Source organism: Phytophthora sojae (genome assembly GCF_000149755.1).
Source record: "Phytophthora sojae unplaced genomic scaffold PHYSOscaffold_14, whole genome shotgun sequence".
In the NCBI taxonomy this organism is placed as follows: domain Eukaryota; phylum Oomycota; class Peronosporomycetes; order Peronosporales; family Peronosporaceae; genus Phytophthora; species Phytophthora sojae.
Window position 1 is genome coordinate 41,419 of NW_009258128.1, and position 25,437 is coordinate 66,855.

The following is a 25,437-nucleotide window of genomic DNA, read 5'->3' on the forward strand; positions in this document are numbered from 1 at the left end:
CAGCGCGTTCTCGAGGTACTGCTTGGACGAGATGGGCTTGCCGTTGTCCAGCAGCTGCAGCGTGAAGTCGCGCACGACCCACATGAAGCTCGGGAAGAACTCGTGCAGGCGGTCGGCGTTGCCCGCCGCGTCCTTGGCGGACGACGACGTCTGGATGTGCTTGGACAGGTTCACCACGAGCGACAGGTCCTCGATGGCGTTGCCGTCGATCACGCCGCGGCTGTTGTACACGAAGTTGGAGGCCAGCAGCAGCGCCAGCGCGAAGATGCGCGTGTCGTGCGTCTGCTCGCGGTCCACGCTGCCGAGGCCCTCCGTGTCGAGGAAGAGCACGCTGGTGTCGTCGTCCAGGGGGATGGGCTGCCCCCACATCCAGATGCCCTTGGTGCACGCGTTCACGGTGCCGCCCACGGCGAAGCCCGCGGCGCTGGATCCCGAGCTGCTGCTGCCCAGGGTGGCGCTGCTTTGGCTCTGCGCGTGGCGCACCAGCAGGTTGAGCAGGAAGCTCTTGCCCGTGCGGTACAGGCCCGCCACGGCCACCACCACGAGGCGCGTCTTGACCTTCTCCAGCACGGCGCACGCCTCCGGGTTCACGCGGAATCCGCCGTCGTCGTCCACCAGCACGAACGGCAGCGGCCGCACCGCCGACACGTCCTCCTCGCTCATGGCGCCCTTCTCGCACTTGGAGTTTGTATGCGCTCGCGCGAAGTGCACACCAAAGCGAACCCACGACGATACGCTGGTGTGGCGCACACGGATCCGAATATACCGACTTCCTCCGCTTATAGTGGACAGTGACAGGTACACTATGCCACCTGTCAAAAATGATATGCCGAATATGGCAACCGGCACCGGTACCAGTAGTCAATTTGCTGCCACTTTTATGCGCTTTGTTCACTTTCTTGGTGGTCATGCACAGCGCCGCTAGCCGCCTGAGCGCGCCTGTCGCGCTTGACACCTCGCGGCAGGCAACAAGCTGCCACTGCAAAGCCTTGAGTGGTACGCATCCGCGTGGGGCTAGTACCATGACAATGCTTCGCCCTGCCTCCAGGCCATTTTTAAGGTAAAGCATAACTTTTTCAAGTCTAACTCGGCAACATGTGCCATTGGTCGATGGGAGCTTCGTCGTGTACCGTAAGGAGGATGCAAGCAAACCACTCTCCGAGCGTTTGTATAGTACACGTGTGCCGCAACAGCGCTTAACACTAGCATAGGTAGTGGGTACTGGCAGCAACCGTGTCCAGGTAGCTCTAGGCTGCAGCACAGCTCCATCGCACCGGTATATTACCGGTGGAAACGTATCGAAATGATTTGTGTGGAACTTATAAGCGAAGTCGAGAAGTCCCTCCAAATCCTGTAATATGATTGGGTGCCCTTATATAAGATTGTCCACTACAAGCGGAGGAAGTCAGTACTGTTAAAAGTGCGTTCTTGGCACCAAATATTTTGACTGGCACCGAGCTCCGAGCGCATTCAACTAGATCAGCGATGGCGCCGCCGACGTTTGGAGCGACGTCCCGCCAGGGCAAGCGCGGCGCCGTGGGCAAGGCCAAGCATGGGCGCGGCACGACGGGCGTGGGAGCCAACCCGAGCCTGCGCAAGAAGTCGAAGCTCGTGGTCACGTTCGACCCGGACAAGCGCAAGTGCGTGGCAGGCAGCGATTGAACACGTTGATGTACTGGAGTGAATAGAACTAACGCTGCTGTTCATCTCGCTGCAGAGAGTACCTGACGGGCTTCCACAAGCGCAAGCAGGAGCGTCGCCGCTTCGGTTTGGACATGGAGGCGTACAAGGTGAAGAAGCGCCAGCTGGAGGCCAAGAAGCAGCGGCGCGAGGAGCAGAAGGAGAAGCTGGCGGCGCTCAACCTGCTGGATGATGAGAAGAAGGACGACGATGATGAAGACGAAGAAGATGACGACGACGACGAGCAGGGCAGCGACTCGGACGCCTCCGAGGACGAGAACAAGCCCGTGCTGGGCGGCGCCAAGGCCGTGACCAAGGTCATGACTTTCAACGACGACTTCACGCGGGGCAAGTACGGCGACGTGGTGACCGTCACCACGTCGGTGGGCGACTTGCAGAGCGACAGCGACGACAGCGGCAGCGACCTGGCGCCTTCGGACGACGAAGAGGATGACGCGGACAAGCCCAAGCACCCGGCCTTCCTCCGGAAGAAGAAGAAATTCGAGGAGCCGCACTTGACGCTCTTCCAGCGGATACAGCAGCAGCGCAAGGGCAAGGCGCTGCCGTCCAAGCGCTCCAAGCTCAAGGATGCGCGTGCGGCGCGCAAGGCTATGATGGGCAAGAAGGGCAACGGCGGCGCTGTCACGGGCAAGAAGCGCGGCGCCGACGACGGCGCTGCTGAAGGCTCTGCCGTTAGCAAACTCAACAAGAAGCTCAAGATGAAGCGCAGTCAGGGCGGCGCCAACAAGCGCCAAAAGAAACGGTAAGCTATCCGCATAGCTAGCATAGAGGTGAGCTCGCGAGTAACTTTCAGACTTCAACATACACATGCGTTCTCCATTGATTCTGTGTCTTCATTTTATTAGCTGATCACTTCATTGAATACTCGCGCCGATGCCTACCACACGACGCCGAGTGCTGAGTTACTTCCATACCTTAATGATCGCGTCGCGGCCGCTGGACACAAGCATGGGGCTCGGATTCTGGCTGCTGCCAAGCTCGACCAGCGTCAGGTCGAGGATGCAATCTGTGTGTGCCGGGGACGGAGGGACAAGGCCTCGCCGCTCCATACTGATAGCGGACTCCACGCCTCCCGCTCCTGATGCTGCCGCACCCGCGACGCCAGAATAGAGGGACGAGTCTTGGCAAACCGTAATGAGCGGCGCGCTGAGCTTGCTCCAGGCCATCTCAGGCTTTGTGACGGTAGCCGTGGTCGAGATGGGAGCTGCTGGCACCTTTTCGCCGTAGCGCTGCGGAGAACCTGCGGACGCCGCCGCCGTCGGGGTCATACGCCACCAGTCGTCAGGAGGTGCCTGGTTGTCGTAGAACGACTTGGCTTCCCCGTTGCCGCAGATTGTGTACGACTGCTTCCCGTTGCGGATATCCCAGTAGCGCAATTGCCGGTCTTCGCCACCCGTGATCAGAGCATCTCCAATGCCGCGTAGATGAAGTGATGGGCACAACATTGCGCGTACACTTGGCTCCTCACTGAGCGGAGATGTCGAGATCTCGTCAAATGCAGTCGCGATGCCGTAGATACCCAAAAAGCTTCCGAGTACGGTTCGACTGCGATGAGGAATCGGCACGTGGAGAAGTGTTGGACACCTGCAAGCCTCGGCTTCAGAGGCTTGAGCCTCCAACGTTCGGAACACTGCGCGGCACGCGCCAATGCTGAGATCAAACACTGCAACCTCACCGCCATCGGCTGCTACAAATACCAGAGGCACCGACGTCTCATCCAGCGGCAACGTGTTCGGTAATCCCAAGCAGGGCTGTAGTCGGTGAATGGCGCGGTGAGATGAATGGCGCCATATCCGGATAATCACCAAGAAGCGCAGATCCCACAGACACAAGAAGCCCCGGCTAGTGCCGACGGCGAGCCAGCTCACATCAAGCGAGTGCGTCATGCACGTAATGTAGCCGAGTTCGGGAGAAACGCTTAGAGACCAAGCCTCGCGCCGCATGCGCAGGTCCCACGCGTGGATATTGCCGTCACGCGTGGCGTACAGTAGCAGCGCCTCTGTCACATTATTCAAGTAGTCGATCGCCATGACAGCACTGTCGTTCGCCCGCAACTCCTTCAAACCACTAGCTTGCACGTTTCCACCCACAGAATTCACCTTGTCCACACGGAATACGTGCACCGTACCGTCACTTGAGGCCGAAGCAACGGAGTGGCTGTTGGTCAACACCTTCATGTCGGTGATCACTCCTCCCTGTCCGTCATACGTACAGCGAGACCCTTGGTTCACACTGTGCTGCAAGGATCGCACTGACCAAATCTTCACAGTCCCGTCGTTTGACGCAGAAGCCAAGAAGCTGTAGTCTTGAGCTGCATTTACGCGAGTCACAGCGCCGGAGTGCTCCGCGAGCTCAGCAACGAGTACATTCTTCCGCGGCTGCCAGTTTCGGTAAGAGCTGGGGTATCCGCCGCCACCACCAACTCCGTTAACACTGCTTGAGCTGCTTGAAGCTGTGCTGCCCACAGAGCCTCCAAAGCTTCCCGGCGTTACGCCTCCGTTTATCGCTGCAGCAGCTGCCGCTGCGGCATTAAAGGAAGCACCAGTCCCATTAGGCGGGTACGTACTGCTGCCAACCTGAATAGGGGACGAAGTGACGCTAGAAACATTAGCGCCTCCTCGGTCGCTGCCAGGTGCACCGCTGCTTCCCGTGATGCCGATGCCACCACCCACTAAGCAGTACGGACTCGGAGCGTGGCTGTAGATGGAGTAAGGTGAGCCGTCCGAAAGCCGCAGAGCACCAAGATCCGGTGGTAGCGGAGGAATGCCCAGCGCATTAAGCCGTGCCAACAGTTTGCGAGGGTTTCCTAGCGCAGGATCCATCGCTGACTCCTTGAAGGCAAAATAGTGGTGGTACGTCGTGTGTGCCTTCTTAACCATTCTCTGGCGAGGTGGTGACACAGGCGACGCGTGCACTGGGTGGTGGTGTGGGTCCAACAAACTGCTCATTCCATCGCCGCCGTACATATCGCGCATATTCATATTGAGCATGCTCACCATTACGCCACCGCTGGTTGGCGCGAAGTGATTCGAGTCCATTTGACCCAGACCCGAATCGTCCAGTGAGGATGACGCTGAACCAGGAGGAACCACAGATGAAGGACCCGTAACTGTAATGGGCGAAGCTGAGATCGGCGTGCTAGGCTCCACGAGACTGTACATCTTGCCAACATGTGATAGAGACAAACTTTCCAAAGATGGAGCCCCCGCCGACGACCCACCATTCGAGGCTGCCGGTGTTGCCGAGCCTCCGCGATGAGAAGGGGAACTGCCGGTTCCATGAGAGCGAGATCTTATAACCAGTGCAGTAGACGCGGAGGTAGCTGCCGCCGAGGTAGCACTGCTGGCCGCGGAAGATGATGACGAAATTCCGAAATTACTAGCCTTTCGAGGCTGCGCTGTCGAGAGTGCAAAGCGCATATCGGGTACGAACAGCACGCGAAGATGCGACCGCGACAGTTTGCGAGCAAACGGATTACTACTGCTCGCTGTGGTAGCACCGCTGCCGACAGTCACAGATGCGTTGGCAACCGAGCTGTGTGGTGATCCAACGCGATCGCTCTTTGGCGGTCCTTGCATGCGTGCGGCTTGCTCAGTTTTGGCCATTTCCAGCTTACTACGCATCTGCATCGACGCAATTGAGACGTATTGCTGCATAAGCTTCAGGGACTGGATCTCATTTTTGCGCCTTTCGTAGATCGAAGATACGCCGTCCTCCATAATATTCGAGAATGTCTCGGACGTCGATGAAGCGCCAGCTGGGCCGGATGATTGCTGCCGGTAGATGCTGTATCCATCCAAAGAATCCGTGCTTAGCAAAGCATCGCGGTTTTTACGACCCCTTGTCATGTCAATATATGGTTCCTCCAGTGACTCTCGCGAAGTAGTCGTCATGGCAGCCAGTGGTGCAGGTGGGCCCATGTCGTCATCACTATCATCAGGCACTTGAGAAACAGACCGTTCCATTTCAGCGATGACTTCGTTAAGACCAGACGATGACGAAGACGCCAACAGTGCACGATCAAACGTCTCTCGCGACACATGAAGTCGGCAACACCCACGCAATCGCCGAGTTACCTCGGACACCTCCTCGTCTGGCAAAAAGACCATCGTCTTGCGCAAAAATGGACGGAGCAACGGGCTCAAGAAAACGTTGGCGTCGACACTGCGCAATTGTCGCGAAATCTCTCCCATAAGCTTGAGGACGGCATCGCGAATCCACCAACTCGGATGCAGCAGCAGGGAGCACGTCATGCGAGCCTTCTCCACCAATGTGCTGATCTTCTTCTGGAAGAGGCCAAGTTGACACAAGCCGGTGAGGCACTCAACGGCCTTCGTGATAACGATCTCTTGGACATCAAACAGTGCCTGCTCGATGCATGGTAGAATGTTGTGCTCGACAGCCACGCGGCCAACAAACGAGCACACACCCACGATATAGTCGAAGAATGCGCCACGCAGTTCCCAGTCTGGATCATTCAAGAACGTAATGAGCTGAGGAAGCACGACATCGAGAGTGCGCTCACGACCGAAGAAAACACACAGTCTGGTGATATCAACGAGAAGCGCGCGCTTGACGAGAGAGGATGAAGCCTTTTGGTCCGGCGTCGTAAGCTGGATCACAAAGCGCGAAATCATCTTGTGAAGCACGCTCAACTCCTTATCAAAGCTGCTTGATGCCAGGTACAATGGATTGAGATTGGAAGATTCAGTACCGCGGGTAGACAGCGACGCGGCTGATCCCGACGATGTCATTGTCTTCTGCTTCATGGCATGCGCGATTTCCAAAAAGCGCCGGCTGGTCTCCGCTAATTGAGGCAAGCACTCAGCGAATGTGATACGCACCAACTCATCGGGATCGGATTGAAACGGGACCATAGCAGGCAGCACATACTGCGGAAACACAGAGGCGTCGGCTAGAGGGAAAGACTCCACCAGAGATAGCAGGTACGTAATGGTGCGGAGTGCCAAGGCGCGGACAGTGGCACTGGGGTCATCAATAACCTCGAGAAGATACGGGATCAGACGCTGCAATCGCGCTTCATCACTCGTGAACTGACCCAGTGAACGGATCAGGTACAGCGCCGTGAGCTTCGATTCGGGCACTTGCACATGTCGTAGACTTGAGCAAATTAGCGAAAGGATAATAACAATACCGTTCCGGTCTTGTGGCCACGGCTCACTACCACACGTTGGCGGCTTCATCCGTCGTGAATTGTTCGAGTGGGGAGGGGGTGTGGAAATATTAGATCTTGAGTCAAACTTGCCCAGCCCATCACCATCCTTCGACTCAGCATCCTCTGCTTCTTCATCCAAGCGGCCAGCGGATGGTTCACGATAATCGAGAAGCAGCGAGTTTTTCTTCTTCTGCGCAAGCGCGTTGAACTGGTCGTGGAGCTTTTCGATTTTCTTCTTCTGCGCGGTGCTGCTGAGACTGCGCATGTCGTTCTCCTTGTCTTTCAACTTTTGAACTTTCGTGAGTGCCCCATTCTCCCGCTCAGCCTTTTGTTTCTCCTGCTTGGTTGGGATTTTCTGATCCAGCTCCTCCAGTACCCGCTGTGCCACGTGCGCTTGTTGCTCTCCTGTGGCAGTTGCTAATCGGTCCGATCCATAGCCTTCCTTGAGGCGTAACTTAAAGAACTCCTCACCCTCGGGGTCCTCAACACCAGCCACCTCGCGTACCAAACGTCCATAGTACTTGCACACCAGCCGGATACGTGCATCAGGCACTTTTCCTCCACGACTAAGCACCAGCACCAGAAACCTGAACAGGAAATTGTCGAAGTATGTCGGGAACAATCCACTTGGACTGGTGTACTTGGCGAGATAGCCACTAGCCGAAAGTCGAGCGCTCGGGTCCAGCTGCAGCATGTGCAGCAGCAGTTCTTCAAGTCTGGGGTCACCGACCTTCTTTAGCTGCTGTCGCAGCGCTTCCGAATCACCAGTGCGGTACTTAAGCAGCGACGGCAAGTCGAATAGAGGCTTACCACCTAAAAACAGTTCCGCAATAACGCATCCAGCCGAGAAGATATCCATCGACTCCAGCAAGTTGCCTTCGCGGCGCGAACGCGAGTACGACGACGGCGCGCTGCCAATCGACGTACCAGAGGGTGGCGTCTGCATGGGGTTGCCCGACATGATAGCGCTGCCCATGCCCATAGCTAAAATCTGCTTGTCCACCTCCTCCACCGTAACTTCACTGTCTGCCATCTTGGAGAGCATCATAGCCGCGTCCGGCGTCTTCATCGAGTTCAACCCAACACTGCCGGGCGTCGAGCCCGTGGCCACGCCCATTGACGCAGATCCCTTACCGTAAAACCTCTCAGGAGCCACGCTACATCCTCGTCGCGTCGCGTCAATAGCACAAAAGTAGTAGTTGTAGTCTGCCGGGTCGTCCTCGGGGATGTACGTGGGCTTGAAGGGCGCGAAGTCCGTGAGGAAGACCCAGTTCCAGCTCGTCACCATGACGTTCTCCTGCTTGATGTCTCCGTGACAGATGCCCTTGGCGTGGCTCTGCTCCAGCGCGCGCAGGATCTGGAAGGCGATCCACTTCTTCTCCACCATCGTCAGGAACGGCCGCGAGCAGATGCGGTCGTACAGGTTGGACGCGAAGTACTGCCGCACCATGAAGGCCACGTTGTACTTGTTGGACAGCTGGAAGTCGGCGTACGGGATCACGTTGGGCTGCTGCTCCACGGAGAAGGCCAGCGCCAGGCGGCGCAGCGCCACCTCGGCGCTCGTGAGCGACTCCCTCTCGTCATATTTGCGGTAGATTTTCACCACCAGATGCCCTTCGTCGCACTTGCACGAGATGCTCTTGAGGAACTTGCCGTCGCCGATCAGATTGCCGAACATCATGTCCATCGAGCGCGGCGTGTAGTCCATTAGGAAGGTGCGGTACTGCGACGCGCTGTCCAGCACGCTCTGCGGCTGCGCGCGCGGCGCGGCGTTGCCCATGCTGGTCGAAAGGGGGCGAGCGACACACCGATGGAGAGCCTGTTGATTCCTCTACGCGGTGAGGTGTCTGCGGGGCGATAGAGCGCTCTGGGAGACGAGTAGTGGGGCTTCGACCGCAGGCTTAGGGGGCACACGCGATGGCTTCCGCGATCGGTTTTTCTCCCTTGTCGCCAGTCGTGAAGTGGTGCGACTAAGTACGAGGAGAAAGTAGGTTCAGTCGTAACACTGTTCAGCCAATCACAGGGCAGCTTGAGCAGGAGTGTTGGTCTTATAGTTGCCTTTTTTTCGCTGCGAATGGATACCTCTGAGCCCTGCAGGGCACTTTAATCGTGTTGCACAGCTGCATCAGCAGAGATGCATCCAGTCTGCAGTGCAGCGGCGCATAACGCTGAGCTACATGTAGTGGCTTTCGCTAATCGCATCAAGGCATAACGTTCAAACAAGCATAGCAATAGTGTATTAGAAAGGATTCGTCTCCTCCCGCGCTCGCGCCCTCTAGAACCTCCTCACTCTGCTGTATTCGACGACTCTCCTAACTGCTTCGGTGGGTTCCTGCCGCTCGCGCTGTCCAAGACATATCGCTTAGCTGTAGAGGTCCTCCTCGTCCTCGTCGGCGGCAGCATCGGTGGCGCCGCCTGCAGCGCCAGCGTTCACGTTGCGGCCCGGGAACGAGAAGTTGGCCAGCGAAGTGCCGCCGGCCGTGACGTGCGAACGTGCCTGCTGCAGCGTCTGTGCGAAGGTCGAGTACTGCGCCAGGTCGCGGTCGCTGACCGAGCGGCGCGCGTTGCGCACGGCCTCCTCGAAGTGGCGCGGCGTAATCTCTGGCACCGGGTCCTCCTCCTCGATATCCTCCATCTCGTCACCGGCCTCGGCACGGAGACGGTCACGCTCCATGTCACGGGCGATGCTCTCGCGAATGGCCAGCTTGGCGGCGCGCTGGCAGATTTCCGTAAGATCGGCACCCGAGAACTTGTCCGTCTGCTGCGCCAGGAAGTTCAGATCCACCTCCTTGGACACAGGGCTCTTGCGCAGCACAGAGCGCAAGATGCTAAGACGCGACTCGAAGTCAGGCATGGGGATGAAGATAAGCTGGTCCAGACGGCCCGGACGCATAAGGGCCGGGTCGATGATGTCGGGACGGTTCGTGGCACCGATAATGAACACGTTCTTCTTGGCACCCATACCATCCATCTCCGTCAGAAGCTGGTTCATCACACGGTCACCAGCGCCACCGGCGTCGCCCGAGCTGCTGCCACGCTGCTGAGCGATAGAGTCCAGCTCATCGAAGAACAGCACACACGGAGCGGCACCACGAGCCTTGTCGAACACTTCACGCACGTTGGCCTCCGACTCACCGAACCACATCGTCAGCAGCTCAGGGCCCTTAATCGAGATGAAGTTAGCCTGGCACTCGTTGGCCACAGCCTTGGCCAGCAGTGTCTTACCGCAACCGGGCGGGCCGTAGAAAAGAACACCCTTGGACGGGCTGAGACCGTATTTCTCGAACTTCTCCGGATGCTCCACGGGGTACTGCACCAGCTCGAGCAGCTCGCGCTTGACGCTCTCCAGGCCACCGATGTCCTTCCACGTGACCGTGGGGACCTCCACCGTGGTCTCACGCAGCGAAGATGGGTTGGACACACCGAGGGCGTACTTGAAGTGAGCCTGCGTGACAGCCATGGCGTCCAGGATCTCAGCGTCAATGGTCTCATCCTCAATGTCAATCACATCCATCTTCTCACGGATGCACTGCAGCGCAGCCTCGGTACACAGGGCTGCCATATCGGCACCAACGAAACCCTGCGTGTCACGTGCAATGAGCTCCGGGTCCACGTCGTCGTCCAGCTTCATGTTACGCGTGTGGATACGGAAGATCTCGAGACGGCCATTCTCGTCGGGCACACCAATGTCGATTTCGCGGTCGAAACGGCCAAAACGACGCAGAGCGGGGTCCATGCTGTTAGGGCGGTTGGTTGCACCGATCACCACCACGCTGGCACGCTGCTTCAGGCCGTCCATGAGCGTAAGCAGCTGCGACACGATACGACGCTCCACCTCGCCGTTTGTCTTCTCACGCTTGGGCGCAATCGAATCAATCTCATCAATGAAGATAATAGCCGGCGCGTTCTTCTCAGCCTCCTCGAAAGCCTTACGCAGATTGCTCTCCGACTCACCAGCCATCTTCGACATGATCTCGGGACCGTTGATCAGGAAGAAGAAGGCGCCCGTCTCGTTGGCGACAGCACGGGCGATAAGCGTCTTACCCGAACCGGGCGGGCCATACAGCAGCACACCACGAGGGGGCTTGACACCCAGCGTCTTGAACAGGGTCGGGTGACGCAGGGGCAGCTCGATCATTTCACGGATCTGAGCCATCTGGCGACGGCATCCACCGATGTCGTCGTAGCCGACCTCGTCCATCTTCTCCTCGTCCTCGCGGCGCACGGGCTCACCCTCGCAGTGGATGATAGTGTCGGGCGCCACAATACAGTACGGAGCGGGCTCAGTCTCCACAACCTTGAACTCCACGGGGTGCATGGCCTGACGCACGAGGAACAGGTCACCCTTCTTGACGGGGCGGTAGGCCTCCACGAAGTACGGCTTCAGGTACACGTCGAACAGGTTGCCCGTCACGCCCTCGATGGTGTCGTCGATGGGCAGCACGTGGATGCGCTTGCCGTAGGGCACGTCGCCGCACGTGTGGATGCCCACGACGTCGCCCAGACGCACGCGCAGGTTCTTGCGCACCACCTTGTTCATGCGCACGTTGTTGTCGTCCACCGTCTCGTCCTGGAGCACCACGCACACCGTGTCGTGGCCCTTCTTGCCCTTGATGAGCACCGTGTCGCCGCGGAACAGCTGCAGCTCCTCCATCTTGGCCATGCTCAGGGCGATCACCGAGTTGTCGTCGTTCGTGGCTTCGTCCACCACGAGGCGGTTGGGCGACCGCTTGCGGTCCATGATGCCGGCCTTGAACTCTTCCTTCCTGTGGTGGGGGAAGACACACATGCACACGTAAATGTCAGTCAATGGATGGCTACACGGCGTTTAACAGCGCCAGTGACGTACTTGTCACTCATGTTTCAAGTGTTTCTGTTGCTGTCTTTGGTCTCCGCCGGGTGCCGAATCAAAGCAAGCTGCAGTAATAAAGCACAGTAAACCTAAGTCAGTTTCCTGCATGCGTCTTGGTAGTAAGAGCCTGCGAGCCCTTGGATCTTGCTGCTGGCTCCTCCCCCCTCCTGCTTCGTCGTTTGGACCAGTTTGGCTACAGGACTTCCGCGTACTCAAGAGGAAGAAGAAGAAGGCAGACTTGGACCGAGCAGGTAGCTGTAGCTGAAGCCAGGGATGGCCGAGCGCCCTTACCTCGAGATGGTGCTTGTGACTGTTCTTCCGCGGAAATGGAGCTTGGAAATCCTGAGGGGGAGAAGATATGCTTGAAGCTACACGATTGGCTGAAATGATGCATAATCAATCCAGAATATTCCCGTCCGTGACTTGGAGTTTGTATGGAGGAGTACTTAATCGAGAGGGCTCAACTTTATCGGGAGAACCACGATGACGTGGACACTGAACGAAGGCAACTTGCTTATTAGATCAAAAACTAGAATGCATGCTTGAAGCTGTGGGTGAAGGTCTTGAGCTGCCTGCGTAGCTAGCTCTTCCACTTGGGTGTCTTAGTCGCGACGGCTGTTGCGCGGCGACTTGCCGCCCTTCTTGTTCTGGAGCAGCGCGATGAGAATGCGCACGAAGATGGACATCAGGTCTGCGCACAGCAACAACGAAAGGAACAACATGAAAACTGTTAGCAAATCATCAGCACAAGCAAGTCCTCCACAATGGAGACACACACCCATGAAGAGGCCGAGCGTGTGGGCCAGCACGTCCTTGTCGCCCATGCTGGCCTTCTCGATGATCATCTGCGTGTCGAACACCACGTACCCGCAGAACATGAAGAGTCCGCCGTACTGCAGCACAGGAAACACGTACACAACGAAACAACAAGTTAGCTCAGCACGTCGACATCCTTCAGTGCGTTGCTCCTACCAGGTTCATGTTGAACAGGAACGACGAGTGGGTGAAGATGTTGAGGACGCTGGTCATGAACAGGAGCGACAGCGCCGAGCTCAGAATGCCACCGAGGTACAGGTACGCGCGGCGGGTAGCTGCAGCAGAAAAAAATAATAATTTACCATAACAATGCCAACTCGTCAGCTTGCTCCCGCAGCAATTAGCATTACAAAACCATCCTGGTATCGCACCGATCAGGGCGCTTCCAGTGAAGCACAGGAACACCAGCGTCGTCAGAAGCCTGTCAAGAAATAAACACAACCACACATTAGTATAAACCTACTTTATCCGCCAGCAACTAGAGAAACGAGGCTCTTACAGGGCCGAGACGAGGATGCTGGGGTCCACCTGGACGGCGACAGCGACGAGCGTCGAGACGCTGAGCCCCATGGCGGCCGAGATCATCATGAGGATGCCGAAGCGCCGGTTGTAGTTCTGCACGGGCTCCATGTAGAGCCAGATGGAGCCCATCGTGGTCACGAACGACGAGCCCATGAAGGACCAGCGCTCCGGGCCGAAGTACAGCGTGCAGCCCGCGCTCAGCATGGCGGCCAGCACGCAGGCGGACAGCGTCGCGTACACGCGCACGAGGTGCTGCTGCACGTCCTCCGTGATGCCGCTGGTCTTCATCATCGTCGCCATGTTCCACGACGACGTCGCGGGGGCCACGCGGGTTCCGAACATGTTCATTCCTGGGCTTGGGCTCTTTTGTATCGCGCTTCTTCTTTTGAGATTTGACTCGGAACTGGCAGATTGTATTTTGTAGCCAGCTGGCACTGCGGGAAATAGCAATACGGACAAGAACCAAAACCCCGACAACACTTTTAGCTTGTCATATTTCACGCACGGAGGCACACGGAAGCTACTTGCGAGTTGGTTTGGTCCCTAGCTACTATTTTGCTGCATGACGGAAACTAACCTGTATCACTTGCGCCGGGACTTGGAGCCTGCTCAAGTGGCACGCATGGAATTTGTCAGCGAAAATTGAAACTAAAAAAAAATCTTCCAACGTTGAAGTTGCATTGTTAGCCCCTACCTGAGACGTCTGCGTACGCCGCGGAGCTGCCCACGATCTTCTTAGTTCGCGCAGACGGTATACCTTTCTTCAGCGTCACGTTGGCCACGATCTTTCGGCTCTTGGCGTCTTGATATGATGACCGATTTGTGCTGGCTCCGGTCGAGAGTACGCTTTTAGATGGCTTTGATGAAGTCCCCGAGTACAGCGATCCCCCGCCTTGGCTCCCCTCACTAGCCTTGTTATTGTTGCCATTCTTGCTTCCATAAGAATACTTGTTCGCCTTGCTCTTTGTTATGCTTCCCAAGCCTCGCCCGCCCGCTGCGTTGTTGATAGGCGGCAACTCGTCCTCGCTCGCATCATAGGCGCTGTAGTCCTTCGTGTCGCTAGAAGCCTGCATACCATGAGATCTAAAGCAGATAGCAAGCGATACGAACCCGTTAGTTTGATGTCGAGTGAGCTTCTTGTTCGCACGGAGCAACGTACCCATTCTGGATTGAAGGTAGCGGAACTTTGTCGTCGCTGTCGTTGCCCTTCCGCTGCTTGTAAGTCATAGGTAATCCTATTGACGGCTGCTGTTGAGGCTGAAGTACATGCTGTTGTTGCTGCTGCTGCTGAGCTCGTAACGTTGCTTCCTCTAGCTCACGGATTTCGCGAAAGTATTCATGTCTTAATGCCTCGCGCGCGTTCATTCGCTTGCTTGGTTCGTACGCCAGCATTTTGTGCATAAGATCGATTGCAGCGGGCGATGCGTGGGGAATTAGCTTGGCAATGCTGGTACCGTCCTCCTTGGGGAAATTGAAATCGATGTGGGCAGCTCCCTTGCGCTTAAAAATCTCTAGTACTTCCGGCGGCGGCGTGCCTAGGATTTTGTGTATGCGGTGGATCTGGTCAAGCTCGTTTGATCCTGGGAAGAGCGGGTAAAGCGATGTGATCTCGAAGAATACACAGCCGACGCCCCACATATCCATTTCAGGTCCGTAGTAGCCATCTGTGAGTAAACACTCGGGTGCGCGATACCATCTCGTGGAAATGTACTCAGTGTACGGCTGCTTGGAATAAATACCTCGACAGGAGCCGAAATCTGCCAGCTTGAGTTTGCTATTGTCCTCCACCAGAATGTTCTCCGGTTTGATGTCGCGATGGAAGATGCCCTTGTTGTGCATGTGGTCCAGCGACTTGACGAGCTGGTACATGAGCGACTGCACGAGGTCGGGCTTGAGGTAGTGGCGCCGACCGCGAATCATTTCATACAGGTTGGCGTCCATCAGCTCGAACACAAGCGCCAGTCGACCGGATGGCTGGTCGTACAGCACCTCCTCCAGCTTGACAATGTGCTGGTGCGGCGACAGTCTTCGCAGGGCCTGGATCTCGCGCAGATTGTTCACCTGGTCGATGCTCTCGAAGTGGTTCTTCATGCACTTGATGGCGTGGAACTTGCTGTCCTTGACATTCTGCGCCTTGAGCACCTCGGAGAAGGTGCCCTCGCCCTTCTTGGCCACTAACCGGTACTTCCGCATGGCTGCTGCTGACTGCGTGGAGGTGTGAGCTGAGCCGCCTCCGTCGCTGCGAGCTCGGAAGACCTCGGCGCCACCTCGATGCGCTTTGAGACGGCAGCCACCACGCTGTCTAAATACCGAGACTGATGCAACTGCGTTTATATTTACCAGCGGCATCCATCATGCACAGCGCGTGAGCTGGGCGGAGACTGCACTGCAGCAAAGGCAAGTTGAACCAAAAATAAAGATGGCTACACATTACCTCCAAAACACGGTTGTACCTGTGCCATAACAAGGTACACTGTTCAGACAACTTCTACATCAAACACACCATACTTTAATCAAGTCAAGTGACAACTTAAACGAGGTGTTGGCTGATTTTACAGACTCAAGTCATTGGTCGACGCGCTCAGAATTCCATCCGTCCGGGACCGTCACCATGTCGGAGCTCTACGAGAACAAAGTATGCCTCTCGCCCATGGTTCGCTCGGTACGTGACCTTCTGCACCTGCACCGTATTGACCACGAGTTTGCACTTCCATTGCACCGGGTCCCACCGCCCACCTCGCTCTAACCATGGAGTTCTGTCGCTGTAATGCAGGGCACTCTGCCGCTGCGTCTGCTGTCGCTGCGCTACGGCGCCGACCTCGTCTACGGCGAGGAGATCGTCGACAAGCGCATCATCTCTGCGGTGCGCGTCCCTAACGGTATGAGATTGCGCACCGATTCGATTCGCAGCGTTCCACCTACTGCTGTGTCAATCGTTCGGGGCTGCTTTCGAGGATGAATGGCAATGGGCTCGTTCTGACACTTTGCAATGCCTTTGCTCTAATTAATGCAGACGTCGTGAACGCCGTGGACTTCGTCAGTCGCAACGGCGACTCGGTGGTGTTCCGTACGTGCCCGGAGGAGGCGGGCAAGGTCGTCTTCCAGATCGGAACGGCCGATGCAGTGCTGGCGCTCAAGGCGGCGGAGGCGGTGTACGTTCATCGCACTTTTGAGTGATACTTGGAAAAGTTCTGACGTGGTTTCTGTTCTACAATGTTGAATTTACTGGGTCTTGCAGTGCCCGTGATGTTGCCGCTGTGGATATTAACATGGGTTGCCCCAAGCACTTTTCGGTCCAGGGTGGCATGGGCGCGGCGCTACTGCGGAAGCCTGAAGTGGCTTGCGATGTAAGACCTCGAATGTACACCCGATTATCTTCTAAGCTAACGCGAGCTGCTGGTGTGTAGATCATCAAAACCCTGCGCCGCAACCTGAACATCCCGGTATCGTGCAAAATTCGCCTACTCCCAGAGATTCAAGACACGGTATGATATTTACACTTTATCTTCACCACCTCCCTGAGGCTAATATTTTTCCATTGAACAGATCGATACTGCCAAGCGACTCGAAGATGCTGGAGCATGTGCAGTTGGCGTTCACTTGCGCCAGATCCACGAGCGACCCCACAACAAAGCAAGCTGGGACAGGCTGGCGCCCGTTGTGTCTGCTCTCTCTGTTCCTGTGCTCGCAAATGGCGATGTGTTTGAGCATGAAGACATCGATAAGCTTCGCAAAATTTCTGGCGCGTCTTCCTTCCTCATCGCTCGCGGTGCCCTCGCTAACCCGTCAATCTTCCGGAAGGAAGGCCGTTTGCCCATCGACCAAGTGGTGAAAGACTACCTGAAGGCTGCAGCTGAGACGGACAATGTGTACCAGAACACCAAGTACAACGTCATGCGCATGATCCCGAGCTCGCTCGAAGACGCGTTCGCAAGCGGCAACAAGTACGGGTACGCCAAGGGCGCGCATGTCGTTACTGTACCCGAGCTCGCGGCCATGAGGAACGGACTGCAGATGTATTCGCTCTGGGACCTCCAGAAGTACTACAATCAGTGCCAGGACCAGTTCCGAGCGAAGGCTGCGGCACTGGAGAAGTCTGCACAGTCTCAAGAGCTGGACTCGGAAACTCTGGCGACCCTCCCGGGCGCTCAGGATCGGTATGCTGAGTCGCTTCAGTCAGCGGAAGCCGAGAAACCGAAGGCTCGGAACAACCGCGCTGGCAAGCCCGAGCTGTTCTGCGAGACTTGCAAGATCCAGTTGCTCAGTGACCAAGACGTGAAGCTCCACTACAAGGGCCGAAAGCACAAGAACGTGCTGCGCCGCCAGACGGCCACGACTATCTCCAAGTTCGTTGCAAAAGCGCAGATTGAGCAACCTGTCGCCGCCGCTCAGACGACAAGCGCTCCCGTTAGCAACAGTGATGAGAGCAGCAAGACATCGCCGAAAGAACGCGAGCACGAAGGCGAGGACACGCGAGACTCGAAACGCGTGAAGCTTGGCAGCGAGACTTCAGCTGATCTTACCAAGGACAAAGTTGCGGAAAACAACACTGAAGCATCCGCTTCGCCCACGGAGCCCTGAAAGCGCTAACTCAATGAATACGCGGCACGTCAACAGTTATTTGGTTACGAGAAAAGATCACTCAATTCGCGGCCAATATGTTTTGCTGGTAACTTCATGCCATTAGTTTCTCGACAGGCGCCTCGCGTTGAACTCGTCCTGGATCTCCTGCATCGTTTTCCCGGATGTGTCTGGCACGACAGTGTACACGAAGAGGAACGACAGCGCAACAGTGCACATGAAGGGTGTGAAGCTGAAGTTGACCAGGGCCGCCGCTATGTAGGGATAGCCGAGACCCACCGCAAGGTTGGACAACCAGCTATAGCCGACGCATATTGAGTTGCCCATAGCTCGCACGTCGTCCGGGAAGAGATCGGCCATGACGACCCACGCAAGTGAACCAAGGCTTGAACCGAATGTCGTCACGTAGCAGGCCGTGAACACAATGGCTAACGTTGGCAGACTAGCGACGAGCGACACTGTGATGCCGACCGCACTGAAAAACATTCCCGCTAGCCCATACAGCATGAGTTTGCGGTTACCCAGGCGAGTAGCTAGCATCCCGCAGAACATTGTTGGTAGTACATTGACGAAGTTGACAGCCACGATACCGACGCGATCATCCGAGATGCCAGCCTGCTCGAAGAGCGTGGACGAGTAGAAGAACACGGCATTGATACCCGTGAGCTGCTGGGCTCCGGCCACCCCGATGGCTGTCAGCAGTTGCCGAATGAGCATGGGTGAGAACAGTTTGGCGAAGGTGCAAGGCTTGGGCGCTTCCAAAGTGGTTGTGGCTTGAAGTGGTGGGGCGGGTTGGTCTTGTTTTATCCACGTTCTTGCGAGGTAAACATTATCTTCGCCATACAGACGCGCCAACTCCCGTTCTGCGAGCTGTTGCTGCCCCACCATCATCAACCAGGCAGGGCTTTCCACAATCACGAAAGGTGCTAGAGCCAAGAACAGCAACGCCAGCACGATAGAGAACCCCGCGATGTAGCGCCAACCGCTGCTTGTGTCAGCGAAGAAGAAGGTGATGGCTACGAGCAAGTTGCCGACAGTGATTGCGATCTGGAAGCCCACGCCGAGACTGTTGCGGAGATTTGGCGGCGAGATCTCGCTGATGAATCCGGGAATGACAGCGGTGGCTCCACCCGATGCAACCCCCGAGACCACTCGTCCACCGATGAACATCCAGATGCTCGATGCGCTGGTTTGCACCAAGGCGCCGATGATCATGAATAGGCAGTTGGTCATCATGATTCGCTTGCGCCCGAACGTGTTGGAGAACCGCCCACATACGAGAGCTCCGATCATTCCACCGAAGATCCAGGCACTGACGGCGATAGTCCACTGCGCCTTGGTGTGTCCAGGGAACATGAGGCAAGTGCCGGGGGCGACGGGTCTAGCGTCGCAGTCATCCTCGTCATTGAACGTCGTCAGGTTCAATTGCGTGGTGGACCACCCGTACTGCAGAGGCTGCAGCAGCGACACCAACACGTTGGCGTAGAGCACCAAACGAGGTCGAACCGGAGCGTGCATATTCGGTATCGGTGAGGGTGCGACTTTCGGCGTCAGCACCACCCGAACGTAGTCGCTGGTGCTGCTCGGCGATGGTGAAGGCCCTTCCATGCTTCTTCTTCTTCTTCTCGGCCGGCTTGTTGGTTGCTTGGCGGATTGGAGAGTGACCGACTTGGTTCGAGAGATTTTTGGCCGGGGCTTTCATGAAGCGGCTCGTTTCTTTGGTGTGTAGTCAAGCGCTCGGATTTGTGTAGCCTAGCGTATGCGAAGCCCAGACAGCGCAGCCGCATTCGATGCGGAAGGGTCGATTCGACCGTCATGTTGCAGTTATCGCGCTGTTCCGGCATCGATTATTAGAGTCGTGTATCGTGATGCGGCGGTACTTTCAAAAAGTAATCGGGTGGAGACAAGAGCCCCCAGCACACGACCGAAAGTTGACTGGACGCAACAGTCGCAATAGAAAGGGAGGATGAGCACTAAAACACGTAACAACTTCAAACGCGTTCAGGCGCTGTGAACTCGCCCCATACCTCGCAGAACTGAATGCCATCATAGCCGGCGGTTTGTTTTCCAGGGCAATGCAAGGTTTTGTTTTTGGTACAACTCACAGCAACGTGAAGCTCCCAAATCTGAAGGAGGTGCGCCATCAACTCGCAAATTGTCTTGTTTACTAGTTCCGGACCACGATATTACATTCCGAGTATGTGTCATCGCGTAACAAAACTTCAGCTACCTGAGTTTGTTGGAACAGATACACCAATACCCTTACGCCGTCTTTGGTTTGGAAGGCAAAATGCTAGTATTTTGATACAAAGAGAGCGTGCAACCGGGTTTGCCAAATTAGAAAGGCTGGCCCCGGCTTGTTTGACTACGTTTGGAGATGGAGGGCAGCTGCAGCTATGGTCACTTGCACGCCGTTTCGTGGCACGCCAATGGTGTCTGCACGGCATGCTTCCGTAGAAATGGAATTTGCTTCCGGCTGCGTCGCCTGTCGTGGTCGTCTTGATCGATGGCAGAGGGAGTTGACGATGCTCTAGGGCCTGCTCCGCAACACCGCTGTTTGAAAACAGTAGAATGGTCTTTCCGCTGAAAAGAGGCAATCCGCAGTTTTGAGGATTCCGCTGGAAGCGTTTGCGGAACACACGGATTTCAATGCGCCAGACGCTAAATGGTACTGCAGAACATTGTTGCTGGTGCAGTTATAAGCGAAGCAAGTGGATAAATGTTTGAAAGAGGAGCTGCCGCGGGGGCGCTCGTTTGTTCCCGGACCACCCCAACATTTTGTCGTGGCAACGACGGCATAACCCAGCTCGTGGCCTCCTGTGGCGCGCTGGCAAAGTTGACGCTCCTTTAGTAGGGTAACGAGGCGCCGCCAAGGAGGTCCAGGTCACGTCGGCCGCAGCAGCCCTTGATGACCCCTTCCGTAGGCTAGCACCTCCGTACATTGCTAAGCTTCTTCTTCACCGTTGCCACCTCCGACTGAGTCGGCGACTCAACTGGGTCGATATGTCTACGCTGGCGTTGGCAGAGCAGTACTTGGCCAGGACTTTAACTACTGCGAGGTGACCCACCAGCGCACAGCAGACGCGAAGGCGCGGCGTCGGTTGCCCATCGCGACATTCGCATCCAGCCCCGCGGCGTAGAGTAGCGCCGACGCTGTGCAGCCTTCGTGGCGGTTTGCGTGTAGCCACCGACTGGGGCACCTCGCCACACTACAGAGCGGTCTCCCGCACTGACGGCGCTGCCACCTCAAACTAAGCGCCACCGCGCTGTTGGTCTCGACCGGTGCGCTTATGCCACGGTAGTGAACAAAAGCTCGAGCGAGCAATATGTGCTATTACAGGCACCAGGGGCTCAATCCGCTAGATCCCCCCCCCCCCCCCTACGCCCAAATTCGGGCGTTTAGCGGGTTTGGCGAATGCCGATCGCAAAAAGGTCAAACAGTAGTCATCCAACAAGTTACGCCAGCTCTATTATAGCTGGGCTCTTAAGCTAGTAACATATGTTTTGAAGTCTGGTGTGGTTTATCAAGTATCCTTCATTAACGTAGCGTTTGCCTGACATTAACTTCAACTTCGTGCACACATTTTCCAGTACATAGGTAGTACCTAACTTGGAATCTATAAAACACTTCTTTAAGTGTATTAAAATACACAACAACACAGTCGATGATCTTACACACGAAAAGTGTTCAGGTGCGCATGCTCGAACAACGTGTTCGAATCAATCGGCACACCCCTCAGATGCGCGACCATGTGTGTGGCTGTTTCCGGAAAGAGTACCCATTAACAAGGAGCAGATACACCAGCAGCGTGGCAAAAGCTTGGTAGTCAAACGATACGTAGATTTACTTAACAATAAAACATGGGTAACGCTACGGGTTTGCGCGGATCAAGCGCAGCGAGTGCACATACGGCCTTGATCACGCGAAACAGTCAATAACACGGTACATCGATCTTCTTCAGACTGGAGGCGGCTGGTGGCCCACCAGTGGTGGGTCGGTCGATCGATTGATCGATCGATCGATCGATCGACCGGTTGGTGGGTGTGCCGACGCAACTTACTCCGAGCGCAGCTTGCGGTACTGGGTCGCCGCACCAGCATTCGCCCTGGCGCTTGCGCTCGCACTCGCGGAGGCGCCAGCACCAGCGTTTGCTGCACCAGCAGCACCAGCGTTGCCCACGGCGCCGCCATTGTAGCCATTGTAGACGCCAACGTTGTTGTAGCCATTGTAGCCGACGCCCACGCCACCCACACCGACGCCTACACCGCCGAGCCCGACGCCCACACCACCGACGCCGACGCCAACGCCACCCAGGCCCACACCAACGCCGTGTCCGTAGTATCCGGCAGGGTAGCCGTAGAGGCCAACGCCGAGATGTCCAAACGTCTGGGCAGCTTGTTGCTCCGCGTGCACGCCGCTCGAGAGTGCCGCGACGGCGAGGCACAGGACGGCGATCTTGTTGTTGTTGCCGATCATGGTGTTACGTTGAGTGATGTTGGTTGGGTAGTTGATAGGAAGACGTTGTGGTGCTCGATTTAACGAGAGAAAGAGAGAGCAGAGAGGATGGTCTCTTGTGGCTTGGTAGTTGACTCGAGAGAGAAGAACGAGGAATGAGCTCGGAGGAGCAGGCAGGCCGACAGCCTCTTGCGCGTGCTACATTGGCTCCGCTACGCTGCAATATCGAAAGCCGGTCACAAGGCATTGCAATCACAGCAGCCTGCGCTCGTGTGAGGGTCATGATGACCACCACCACCACCATCAAAAACAGCAGCAGGCAGCACCCTTCATTCGAGCAGGTGTAGATCTTCCAAAGCTTGAAGTGGGCTCGACTCGAGGTGCACTCGACTTGAGGTGCGGAGGCCCAGATGGATACGCATCTATCTATCTTCTTTCGCGCAAGGCTCGAGGCGATGAATTCATGTGTGTTGACCATATATATCGAGAACGAGCCGCCAGGCCAGATGGCTGGCGGCAAACTAGTATTGCATTGCGCTGCTGCGACGGCGGCTGAGACCGTTCACACATACACAGTCAAGAGGCCAGGCTACTCCAGCAGCAGTGCGGGCGTGCCTCCTTATTGTGAGCGAGGCAAGTACGCTCGCTGAAGTTGCTCGGCCCTCGACTTTTCATGCATTGATTGCCGGCCAATCGTCGTGCAGACTTCAACTTCAACTTCGTCCATACATTCTCCAGTATTGTTTGGGTGTGAGACGGGTCGGGCAGCATTGCTGTTGGTTTGGCAGCAGACTACATGTATACATGATCCCTATAGTGCTGTTGCGCTCGTTGTTGAGGATGCCTGCAACCACCATAATTGCACTGTGTTGCGGGTTGGCCGCTGCGCCGGGCCCAGCTCATTACCAGGCGGTTAATCGCAGCCACCAACTGGATCGGCACGCCATATGAAGCTCTGAACGTCATGACCGACGGATCTTGCAGACGCACGATGCTCGCCGCGCGTACGCGCTTGGGCGCACCATGATAAGGCTCCTTAGTGACCCATGGCCGAAAGGCGTCTTCAACCGACCGGCTCCGCTCGTTATATGTGCGCGCGCGTAAGTGGAGCGGGGTCTGCCACCTCCCAGCAATCGCATACGCGTTGACACACACGAGCCGAATGACAAACGCTTGGTAGTCAAACGATACGTAGATTTACTTAACAATAAAACATGGGTAACGCTACGGGTTTGCGCGGATCAAGCGCAGCGAGTGCACATACGGCCTTGATCACGCGAAACAGTCAATAACACGGTACATCGATCTTCTTCAGACTGGAGGCGGCTGGTGGCCCACCAGTGGTGGGTCGGCCGATCGATTGATCGATCGATCGATCGATCGACCGGTTGGTGGGTGTGCCGACGCAACTTACTCCGAGCGCAGCTTGCGGTACTGGGTCGCCGCACCAGCATTCGCCCTGGCGCTTGCGCTCGCACTCGCGGAGGCGCCAGCACCAGCGTTCGCTGCACCAGCAGCACCAGCGTTGCCCACGGCGCCGCCATTGTAGCCATTGTAGACGCCAACGTTGTTGTAGCCATTGTAGCCATTGTAGCCGACGCCCACGCCACCCACACCGACGCCTACACCGCCGAGCCCGACGCCCACACCACCGACGCCGACGCCAACGCCACCCAGGCCCACACCAACGCCGTGTCCGTAGTATCCGGCAGGGTAGCCGTAGAGGCCAACGCCGAGATGTCCAAACGTCTGGGCAGCTTGTTGCTCCGCGTGCACGCCGCTCGAGAGTGCCGCGACGGCGAGGCACAGGACGGCGATCTTGTTGTTGTTGCCGATCATGGTGTTACGTTGAGTGATGTTGGTTGGGTAGTTGATAGGAAGACGTAGTGGAGCTCGATTTAACGAGAGAAAGAGAGAGAGGAGAGGATGGTCTCTTGTGGCTTGGTAGTTGACTCGAGAGAGAAGAACGAGGAATGAACTCGGAGGAGCAGGCAGGCCGACAGCCTCTTGCGCGTGCTACATTGGCTCCGCTACGCTGCAATATCGAAAGCCGGTCACAAGGCATTGCAATCACAGCAGCCTGCGCTCGTGTGAGGGTCATGATGACCACCACCACCACCATCAAAAACAGCAGCAGGCAGCACCCTTCATTCGAGCAGGTGTAGATCTTCCAAAGCTTGAAGTGGGCTCGACTCGAGGTGCACTCGACTTGAGGTGCGGAGGCCCAGATGGATACGCATCTATCTATCTTCTTTCGCGCAAGGCTCGAGGCGATGAATTCATGTGTGTTGACCATATATATCGAGAACGAGCCGCCAGGCCAGATGGCTGGCGGCAAACTAGTATTGCATTGCGCTGCTGCGACGGCGGCTGAGACCGTTCACACATACACAGTCAAGAGGCCAGGCTACTCCAGCAGCAGTGCGGGCGTGCCTCCTTATTGTGAGCGAGGCAAGTACGCTCGCTGAAGTTGCTCGGCCCTCGACTTTTCATGCATTGATTGCCGGCCAATCGTCGTGCAGACTTCAACTTCAACTTCGTCCATACATTCTCCAGTATTGTTTGGGTGTGAGACGGGTCGGGCAGCATTGCTGTTGGTTTGGCAGCAGACTACATGTATACATGATCTCTATAGTGCTGTTGCGCTCGTTGTTGAGGATGCCTGCAACCACCATAATTGCACTGTGTTGCGGGTTGGCCGCTGCGCCGGGCCCAGCTCATTACCAGGCGGTTAATCGCAGCCACCAACTGGATCGGTACGCCATATGAAGCTCTGAACGTCATGACCGACGGATCTCGCAGACGCACGATGCTCGCCGCGCGTACGCGCTTGGGCGCACCATGATAAGGCTCCTTAGTGACTCATGGCCGAAAGGCGTCTTCAACCGACCGGCTCCGCTCGCTATATGTGAGCGCTGCCACCTCCCAGCAATAGCGTACGCGTTGACACACACGAGCCGAATGACAAACGCTTGGTAGTCAAACGATACGTAGATTTACTTAACAACAAAACATGGGTAACGCTACGGGTTTGCGCGGATCAAGCGCAGCGAGTGCACATACGGCCTTGATCACGCGAAACAGTCAATAACACGGTACATCGATCTTCTTCAGACTGGAGGCGGCTGGTGGCCCATCAGTGGGTGGGTCGGTCGATCGATTGATCGATCGATCGATCGATCGACCGGTTGGTGGGTGTGCCGACGCAACTTACTCCGAGCGCAGCTTGCGGTACTGGGTCGCCGCACCAGCATTCGCCCTGGCGCTTGCGCTCGCACTCGCGGAGGCGCCAGCACCAGCGTTCGCTGCACCAGCAGCACCAGCGTTGCCCAC

The 25,437-nt window shown here is 56.6% G+C and overlaps 6 protein-coding genes across 6 annotated transcripts in view; 2 read left to right on the plus strand and 4 right to left on the minus strand.

Moving 5' to 3' along the window:
* Positions 1–663, minus strand: part of PHYSODRAFT_258828 (hypothetical protein) — a gene marked incomplete at both ends in the record, with an annotated part of 2,828 nt that extends 2,165 nt beyond the window's left edge. Inside the window, one exon of the mRNA XM_009539657.1 lies at positions 38–663. Within this exon, the coding sequence (XP_009537952.1) occupies positions 38–663 (626 nt within the window). The remainder of the gene's footprint in view (positions 1–37) is intronic.
* An 822-nt stretch (positions 664–1,485) lies between these two features.
* PHYSODRAFT_348415 (hypothetical protein) lies at positions 1,486–2,447 on the plus strand (the record flags this gene model as incomplete). Its single annotated transcript, XM_009539658.1, has 2 exons — positions 1,486–1,640; positions 1,718–2,447. The coding sequence occupies 2 exons, from the start codon at positions 1,486–1,488 to the stop codon at positions 2,445–2,447; spliced, it is 885 nt and encodes a 294-aa protein (XP_009537953.1).
* A 5,842-nt stretch (positions 2,448–8,289) lies between these two features.
* Positions 8,290–12,747, minus strand: PHYSODRAFT_289062 (putative ATPase). The gene has a single exon (XM_009539659.1). It carries the CDS (start codon positions 11,664–11,666, stop codon positions 9,240–9,242), a length of 2,427 nt encoding a protein of 808 aa, XP_009537954.1. The 5' UTR covers positions 11,667–12,747; the 3' UTR covers positions 8,290–9,239.
* Positions 12,748–13,750: 1,003 nt separating this feature from the next.
* PHYSODRAFT_532276 (hypothetical protein) lies at positions 13,751–15,260 on the minus strand (the record flags this gene model as incomplete). Its single annotated transcript, XM_009539660.1, has 2 exons — positions 13,751–14,150; positions 14,227–15,260. 2 exons carry the CDS (start codon positions 15,258–15,260, stop codon positions 13,751–13,753), a joined length of 1,434 nt encoding a protein of 477 aa, XP_009537955.1.
* Positions 15,261–15,678: 418 nt separating this feature from the next.
* On the plus strand, positions 15,679–17,648 carry PHYSODRAFT_319688 (hypothetical protein; the record flags this gene model as incomplete). The annotated part of the gene is made up of 6 exons (XM_009539661.1): positions 15,679–15,729; positions 15,841–15,946; positions 16,081–16,219; positions 16,306–16,414; positions 16,475–16,552; positions 16,614–17,648. The coding sequence occupies 6 exons, from the start codon at positions 15,679–15,681 to the stop codon at positions 17,646–17,648; spliced, it is 1,518 nt and encodes a 505-aa protein (XP_009537956.1).
* Positions 17,649–17,750: 102 nt separating this feature from the next.
* PHYSODRAFT_531337 (hypothetical protein) lies at positions 17,751–19,256 on the minus strand (the record flags this gene model as incomplete). The annotated part of the gene is made up of 2 exons (XM_009539662.1): positions 17,751–18,395; positions 18,477–19,256. 2 exons carry the CDS (start codon positions 19,254–19,256, stop codon positions 17,751–17,753), a joined length of 1,425 nt encoding a protein of 474 aa, XP_009537957.1.
* Between the last annotated feature and the right edge of the window lie 6,181 nt (positions 19,257–25,437).

Excerpts from the sequence above, each read along its gene's own strand:
- PHYSODRAFT_289062 (XM_009539659.1), bottom strand. The coding sequence starts at position 11,666 with ATGTGTGTCTTCCCCCACCACAGGAAGGAAGAGTTCAAGGCCGGCATC.